Raw genomic sequence first — 9,335 nt, forward strand, 5'->3', positions numbered from 1 at the left:
TAGTTAAGAAGTCCAGTACTTTACTGTAGTTACCTCCGCTGCCTAATAGGCGCTCTGTCGGCTACTCTTTCCTGATGAAAACGAACAGGTTCCACCGCAGTTCTAACACGTCTCAACTCTAGAGCACACCGTACACCAGAGGGAAGGGTCAGTGTTTTCCTTCTCCCTCCAATAAAAAGTGGTTTGCTTTAATATGGTGGAAATATCGAGTCGTGTGTCGTGAAGCTGACCAGGAGGAAAAGTGCACTAAAAAGCTGCTGTGTTGATGATGATATTGTTGGCAGAAGTGTTTCAGGAGGCAGAGATCCAGACAGAGGAGCTAGTTAATTCTGAGGAGAGAAAAGTCATTGAGGGAATTGAGTCAGAGCCAATAAGGGACCTTCCTGTACTTTTCAGAGTAAGGGACAGTCACACAATGGTTAACTCATCTCCAAGAAAAACGTATCTTCTTTTAGCACTCCTATTTCCTTAGATAGCATTTTAGATTTCAAATCTTTATTAGGATTAAATCCAGTTTCACTCATGCCCTTTATTGAAGGAGATATAGAGGCAAATTGTCCCCTACATTTTCCTTAAGGGATGTTGTGCTTATTTCAATAACGTTTCAGTCATCAGCTTCGACGCCTCCAATCTTTCTTCGTCCAACCTCCCTCTCCTTTGCTCCCTTAATCCTGACTGCAGTCCGCGCGGTTCCCATGCACCCAATAACAGATCTGGGCAAACTTCAGAGGGGTGAAGCGCACGGCCACGTTGTAGTCGCGGTTCTCTCCGTCGATCTCCAGCCACTGGTGTCCAGAGAAGATGCCGATGACCTTCCTCTCCCAGCGCTCCAGGGCAGTGTCCCACACGCGGCCGTACACCCCCGACCCACTGGCCCCCGGCCGGGCGTCACAGTGCTGGTAGATCAGGTCATTAGACTCGTCCTCCACGGGGCAGAAGCGATAGACCAGCTCCCCGGGCCTGTCGCTGTCAAACCCAGAGAAGTGGATGCGCTTCCCTGCCAGGTCGTCTGCGGAGGGGGCCACGGACAGGCGCATGAAGGGCCGGCGGTGAGGCCAGCGCAGCTCCAGGAGAGCGTAGTCAAAGTCCATGCTGACCTCCTGAGGGCCCTGGATCCAGCCCTTGGGCACCCGTGTGCGTCTGACCCGGACCCAGCGCACCAGGGGCTTCTTGCCGGTTTGGCTGGGCTTGGTGCCGTTGATGTTGGGCGGGGTCAGGAAGCCCACCCTGAGCTTACGGGCCCCTTTGACGTAATCCTTCCCATCATGCACGCAGTGGGCGGCGGTCAGGACGTGGCGCTGCGACACAAGAACCCCCGTGCAGCCTGTAGAGATCCGCACGGCCGTGGAGAAAGGATAGTCCAACAGGAAATGGTCACCGCGGATGTTGAAACGGCCATCGGCCCCGTAGATCTGCCGCCTCACGCGCCGGTGCAGGGAGGCGACTCTACGTCCTCTCCTTGGCGGGCGATGGACGGCCGGGCTGATCGTTCCCTCATACTCATCCTCATCTTCCACATCCACGGTGGTGAGGGTGCGAGAACCGTCCGAATACAACGTCTCGAACGCCAGTTGCTCAGTGAGGTGCTCTTTTCCGCTCTCTTGCTCTCCCCTGTGGTAGCAGCTGGCGTTACAGTGAGTGGTGAAGTCCAGTTGAGTCTGAGCACTGAAGCGAGAGCGGGAGAGAGGTAGGGGGGCGTGGGGCACCAGTGAGGGGAGGTGGACAGGGTGTTGGTGAGGGGGGGCTCGGGACGACAGAGAAAGTGGGAAGAGGAGTGAGAGGAGCAGGACTGAAGTCGAGAGATGAGCCGGCCAAGAGTTTGGATGGGCTGACATGGTTGTGAGGGAAAAACACTGAAATGAGAAAAATATGGTTTACATTTCACAACAATACACAAAAAAGAAAAAGAAAAAGACCACCAGGGATGTAGTGGACTTCCTGCTTCATTAATGATGCTTAAACCCTAATTATAAACTAATAAAACACAACTGTGGAGAATACTGGTCTGTCTCCATGATTTAAATGAGTCTTTCACAAACACTCACAAACTATGATCCTGTATAACATGTGTACTCTCTTTCTCACTCTGGCAGGTGGACTACAAATCCCCAGAGTGCTCAGTGCCCGTACAGGAGATCAGCTAGCACAGTCTCATGTTGCAATGTGCAGGTCTGAATTTCATTTATTTTAAGAAGGTAACAATGCACCGCTTGTTCGTGTCTATAAGGTGGGCTATTCAGAAAATGGGACTTTTAAACACGGAACAAGAGGCTAACAAGCATTAAAATGTCTGTGTGCTGGTGACCACATTTAGTACAAAACAAAACTGGTGACCACATTTCTCATGGAGAGGTTCTATGTAGCCTCAGGAGAACAAAATCTGTTTATGGATACAAATGATAATACAGGTGGAATGATTTATACCCTATTATTTTCAAAACTGCAAGAAATACATACATATTTAATGTGTGTGTGTGTGTGTGTGTGTGTGTGTGTGTGTGTGTGTGTGTGTGTGTGTGTGTGTGTGTGTGTGTGTGTGTGTGTGTGTGTGTGTGTGTGTGTGGAAGGAGGGATTTGGGAGAGGGACAATGTATTCTAGATTGTTCTACAGAGAGAAGAAGGAGTCTCCAACCATATGAATGGATATGAGGGTTCTTGGGCAAGGTGTTCCATCAAACATTAACTACCTTCCTGTGTATATGTACGTATGGCGTGCTAGGAGGGACATGGGGAAACTCGATAGGTCTTAAGACGATGGACCTTCAGGCTTTCCTAAAGAAAAGAGCAGGTGTCTGAAAGTGAATTGAGACAAGTCGAGGCATGGAAGCATAGAAAGCTTTTCCACACAAAGAGAGGCCGAGGAAAGGTGGGGAACCATCACAGACACACCCAAGGGGTGGAGGAGAAACAATTACCTCTTTGATATTGTCTTGAGCAGATTTAGAGACAGACTTGTTGGTGGTCTGTAATCTTCACTGCTGTCAAATATATCTCACACCCCTCTCTAACACACCCTAGTCTCTTATTCTGGCTGCTCTGTATGGAATATACATACTTGAGTCCTCCTCAGTGAAGTTAAATTATTTGCTCTGGCATTCTTACAAATGTATTGTCAAGCTGCACATAAAAAACCCAGGGCCTCTTAACAGAAGTTCTGGCCCAAGGCTATTAAACTGTATGAACAAGGCAAGCTACTTGGCTGTTTACAATGGCTTTAGGAATAATGGGAGAAAGCATGGAAAGCAAAAGAACATTCCTCTTTGCAATCTATCAATGACTAATCCAAATAAATGTAGGAATCAGGGAATCTAAATCAAGGAGTCATGTTAGCCGGTTGTTTACTCTGTCTACATCCCACTCGTCAAGGATGGGAGAGTTGGATTTGGGTGGACCCCAGCCTCAATATTGACAGCACTTAACGGATCCTCAAACTAGACAGTTCTGGATCTCCCAGCTCAAAGTTTGCCTTTTGAATGAAGTGGAGACTTTCACCTCCTCTTGTAACAGGGTGTTAACACTCGCATCTTACAGCAGAGTATTTTGGTGAGTGATTTGGATTTCAGTTCCAGTGAATACTAGAATAGAAAGACTAGAAATAGAAGATTCCCCCGTTTTAAATTGAAATGACAGGATCATTACAACAGCACTGCACTATTGTGGCCAACTGATGGAGCCTGAGAACAAGCGGGAACACACCTTAACACAAAGGCACATGAACATTCCTCCAACACAGCAGATCTTTAACACCTGAGATCTGTTGTCGACATTCCTCATCACATCCCTGACCCTGGAGTGAAGTCTCTGGAATTCTGGAAACAACCTGTTTCAGACCCAGGCTTTGTCCTGTGAAGCCCCCTCACTTGGTTCTTTGTCATACACTACAGAGTGAATGTGGTCCTGGGGTTCAATGGCCACTACTTGCGTTGTTGTTAGACTCTAAAGACAACAGATGCATGTTTACCTTGCCCTGTCACTATTGATGTATTGACAGCAGGCGAATAAAGAAGCCGTTTAAGAAATGCAGTGGGGGGATAGTGCAGAGGAGCTGTAAATAGTTAATTTTAGCAATGCAATATGCATCAGTGGAGTCTGTGGAGATACATTAGTTACACTTTGTAATAGACTTGCCTGCCTTTTCCCAGGTTAGGGCATCATTTTGGTAACATAAGCTAAACATGGATAATCTATTCATCTAAGTAAGAACCATATTACTGTACAATGATAATACATATGATTGTATTATTTTCCTACTTTACCTTCTTATAAAAATAGATCAACAACAACTTGTGTTTAAATCCAGATCACGTTTTCGCCCCCGTCCAAAGTACAGGCTGGCATCTCAACTCCCCAGCTTTCTCCCATCTCATAGCCTGGATGACAGGTAACTTAAGTGTCTTTCCACGGTTTCGCTGACGGCTCGTCGCCACTTTTACAGCGTGACTGTCCGGATCAATTAGGTCCCAGTGTAGTGAGGAGAGGGGATGAGAGCCAGCGGATGGGCTTCTATTCCTTCTGAATGTGACTGTCCGTCCGTGAGAGTCGCTTCAACGGGCTGTTCAGCTCAAGCGCTTACAAATAACTGGAAAATGTTTCTGAAAAGAAAAGTTGAAGCGCCCTCCCTCCCGGTCCTAGCGCCCCTGCTTCCCCGCTGCACTCAGAGCTGGAGCGTCTGGAGCGTGTCCCAGCTGGTCAGATCAGCTTCTGGATGGAGAGAGTGAAGACTGGGAGGGGAGACGGAGAGAGAGAGTAATAGAGAGAGAGGGAGAGAGAGAGGGAGAGAGAGAGAGAGAGAGAGAGAGAGAGAGGGGGGGGGGGGGGGGGTGGTATCTAAAACACCCTGAAAACCTCCAGGTCATGTCAACCCTAACCCCTAACCCTAACCCTCAAATCAATATACCTTCTCAAACTATTGCATAAGTGAAACTGTGACTTTAATTACCTCTCTGAGTCTGTTGACTTTGGAGGTGAGAGTTAATAGCTAGAGGATATTTTAATTGCTACCTGGTACCTGCCTATTAGAGCTGAGGTGTGGTTGAGGTGTGGCTGCAGGCTCACCACAGGCTCTTGTAAATCATAGTTCCTGCTGCAACCGTTAAAACAGAACCAGAAATGTAAGCAAAGTATGCTACCATACAATGTACTGTATCCATGTGGGTATCATTGTGTGAACACAAGCATGTTACAGCCTGGTCCATGTCCATGTGGATTATTGATCCAGATAAAGCACACCGTAATAAACGTACTGCAAGAGAGACACATTTCAGAATCAGAATCAGAATTATTTTTATTGCCAAGTATATTCGCACATACAGGAAACTGACTTGATGTGGTTGGTGCATATAGGACATAAAGATAATAAAATATATATATATATATATATATATATATATATAATAAAACAACAATGTAATAAACCAGCAATATATAAGTAAAACACATTTTTTTTTAAATGACAAAGGGGGCAGTATAAAATAATAATGTAGGCTGTAAATTAGAGTAATATAAAACTAATATAGATTACATTGTCAGTTGTGTGTATGTGTGAGTATGTGTGTGTGTGTGTGTGTGTGTGTGTGTTTTTGAGGGGGGGGGGGCAGGAGTGGAAGTCCCAGTGTCAGGCAGGGGGCTTGTTTGTGGGGCCCACTGCCATGCGGAAGAAACTGTTCATTTACTCTTATTAGTGCAGTGATTAACCAGGAAGGAGATTAATTCCAGAGGTGTTCAGGCATGTTCTGGTGCTGATATTCATACCATTCCCTGTCCACTCCACAGACAGCTCTGCCTGAGTGACCTTGATCTCATTCGGGGTGCGTCTTTTGCTCACGCCCTTGCAAACCTGTGGAATTTTTCTACCCCCTCTTCCTGCTCCATCTCAGAGTCCAGTCCACCTCCGTTGGTGCTGAAACAGAGGCCTTTCACACGGGCCAGGTCGCTTTCTGGAATGCTGTGGAATTTAACAGCAAGGACACGAGACTAGCCTTCAACACAATGTACCTGCTGTTGTGCTCAAGTGAGAGTGTGAGCCTCCTCACTGCCACTGTCACACCCACCAACAGTTTACACTTTGGCCTTTTTTTCACTTTTCCTTGAGCTATTTTGGGGGTGGGTGGGGCATACCTCCATACCTTACATAAGTCTTTATGCCTCCTTGAGCTGGAATATGAGATCAGACGATTCAGTTAAGATTCATCAGTTTGTTTTCTCTGTAAAAACAGATAATGGCTGTCAGTTGTATAAATTGCACTTTTCCACGTGAGGCCCCCTGTGTTAGTGGTGATATATGTTATCTAAAGCCATCTCTTCTCCTGGCTTTCAAATTAACAGGGCATTGAGGACATAGGTGTGGTCAGTGGGAGTTTTTTTCCCCCCATAATAGGGTCATAATAATACTATTGAAACAATGGTGGCCTCTTGTAAGCAGGAGAAGCGGTGCAGGGAGTAAGGGTGTAAATGTGTAAAAGAGGCTGCAGCCAAGTTGTGTCTCCTGATGGTATCACGCTTTGACTTTGGACAAACATGAGCTGTGTCACAGCAGGAGGGGGAGCAAGGGAGAGCGAGAGAGAGAGAGAGAGATTTCCTCTGTGTGAGTTTGGCATCAAAACTAATAGGATTTCTCTCCTCTTTCCGTTTGTTTTTTTCTTTCTGCATTGACCATTTTCCACTCTTTCTTTTTCTATCTCTTTTTCACAGTCTGTAATTAGGAGGCCCAAATGAGATGCTTTAAAAACACAGGCCCCTGGTCAGGAATTCTGCAGGAATCCGGTCTCCGGACTGTCTCTTGCCCAGAGCACAGTGGACCAGTTGTTCCTGTCCCGATATGGGATTCACGCCTCACTCAAGAGAGAGAGAGTACTCATGGGGAGGAGGGTTCTTTGAAAGAAAAAAAAGGAAAGAAAAAAGAAAGAAGTGTTTGCCCCTTTTAAAATGTAAAAACATCTCCCTCTCCAATGTCCACCTCCCTGTCTTCAAACACTTGAGGTCCTGAAGGTCAGTGGCCCTGTGCCCCCTCTCCCTTCCTCTCACTCCCTGAACCACACTCACTCTTTCCTAGATGATATAGTAAAACAAATACAACAGAGACCCCCCCTTCTCCCCATGGGAAATAGCTGTCTTTATCGTTTAACTCTGACCACTTTTCTGGAGAATGTTATGAGTGTGTCAACCCATGCAGGGAGAGAAGGAAAATGAATTACACAGAAATAAAGTTTGAAAGCGTACATGTCACCTCTGACAGGTAATTACATTGGTGTTTGTCTTCCTTGACTGTTTTGTGTTTGTTTAGTGTTCGCTAATATATCTCATTACAGGTCGGAGTTCAAGGAAAAGCTGATTCAGCTGGTAGGAAACAGTAAAGATTCCATATGAGTTAGTTCATGCGGGGTATATGTGAGTGGGGCATACCTCAGATTTCCATGGTAGGTGCAAGTCAAAGCCTGCAAGTCCATACTGTACAAACACTCTGTCCATACACATTCTCTTCATGGGCGAACTGAGGCGACTTTGAGAAATAACAGTGATTTCAGCATCATCAACAGTGGAGCTCTCATTCAGGGGTCGTGTTCAGTTCTACATCCCGTCCCCCATCCTCATACAGTAGGTAATAGGTAGGCTCTAACCTCTGTAGTGGTCCATGCATATCCTATTAACAAGTGTGTAATCACACACAGATGAGACCACCTTTGCCCATGTAATGCCACCACGGTGGGCCCAGGGATCAGGGCCTTGTGTAATCACTCAGCTGACAAGCAGGCGGGCCCCGCGACAGTTCCCCAAGCAAACAGGGATTATTAACAAGATCACAGGGCTTTCTCTGTACTCTTTAATCCGATAATTGGCTTCAGATTCAAGTCAGTGATCTGGGCCTCACAACAGTAGAGTGAACCTTTCATAACAATGGCCGAAGCTCTTGACCCCTTTACCGCCTGGGACTGCTGTCACTCAGAGTTCTCGATGTACTTCTGGGAAATTGGAGCCTCCGGTGTAACTCTTTAGGAGTGGAGCTGTGAACACAAACAATGTCCCCATTCCTGCCCGCTCTCTCCAGCACTACTTTCTGTCTTTCTTTTATCGTCCAGTTATATTTATGACTCCCACTCCCTCCCTCTCTCATCAAAGCCCTCTCCATGTGTCTGTACAGCCTACACACTACAGTTTCTCCTTGCCCAGTTCTCAGTTTGTCTCACACTCTAAAGAAAGTCTGCCTTCTGATTTCTTCATCCAACTCCCGAAAAACCACAATGAAATATGTTCTGATCCTCATTAACTTCAATTGACGAGTCTCGTGTTATTGGTTGACAATTTCAGTAAATTATGTTCTTCCACATCATCTATTCAATCAACCCCTCATGTGAAGATGTAATTTTGCTCATAAATCACTTGATCAGCGAGACACTGTTTCCACTCGTCTTTTGCCACCCCAACCCCTGTCCTCCCTCTCCTCCTCCCACTCCTCCTCCCTCTCCTCCTCCCTCTCCTACTACTACATCTCTGTACCTCTCCCCCCGCCAGTCCCTGGTACTCCTGCAGGGCCTAGCGGGTACGTATCCAGGCCTCTTCCCACTTTGCATGAAGTCATCACCAGTTTGGCAGCACAAGCAAGACGAGGAAAGAGGGAAAATATTGTAAAAAAAACTGCTAGCAAACAGAGCAATAAAGAATGCAACACTTACCCTTATCAGACACTTGGATGGAGCGGAGAGAGTCTCTCTAGATATTTCCCTAACCAACTCAGGCATGGTGAAGGGTAATCAGGGACAATATTGGGCTTGGAACCTTTCCGAAACAGTATCCTGTCACTCCTAAGTCTAGCCTCCCCTGGCAACCCTCTCAACGTCCTGCTCGGGCTGGAGCCATGGAAACTACAGGGTGATCTGTTGGTCAAATCAAGTGAGGTAAACTAGGGTAGGTGAAACCATGACCATCAGGAAGACTGAATGGAGACAATGTATCAGATATTTGAGTGTTTTCTATATAAAGCCAGATGCACGATTCTGTCACGGTAATGTCATATGATAAAACACATAATGGAACTCTGCAAACGCTCCTGAAAAGCCAGCTTTGGCATGAACCACAGTTATGGAAGGAGGATGAGAACACGCTCTAGCATTGTGACTGCCAGTGGCACCTGGGCCTAGCATACCTGTTGTCCTCATGATGGCTGATGTGTAGCTGATTCACTTACTTTAGACAAATATACTTTTTGTAAGTTGGATAAAAGCGTCTGCTAAATGTCAAAAATGGAAATAGAAATGGAAAATGGAGAATGCATGAAAACATCAAAATGGCCTTTGAATGGCTATGGTGTTAAGGGGAACAATTTTATGATGAAGGAAAAA

At 46.2% G+C, this 9,335-nt stretch overlaps 1 protein-coding gene across 1 annotated transcript; it reads right to left on the reverse strand.

Moving 5' to 3' along the window:
• Nucleotides 1-665: 665 nt before the first annotated feature.
• Nucleotides 666-1,835, reverse strand: prss23 (serine protease 23; the record flags this gene model as incomplete). The annotated part of the gene is made up of 1 exon (XM_080525109.1): nt 666-1,835. One exon carries the CDS (start codon nt 1,833-1,835, stop codon nt 666-668), a length of 1,170 nt encoding a protein of 389 aa, XP_080381235.1.
• Nucleotides 1,836-9,335: the final 7,500 nt, after the last annotated feature.

This window comes from Nansenia antarctica (assembly GCF_963989245.1).
Source record: "Nansenia antarctica genome assembly, chromosome: 3".
NCBI lineage: Eukaryota > Metazoa > Chordata > Actinopteri > Argentiniformes > Microstomatidae > Nansenia > Nansenia antarctica.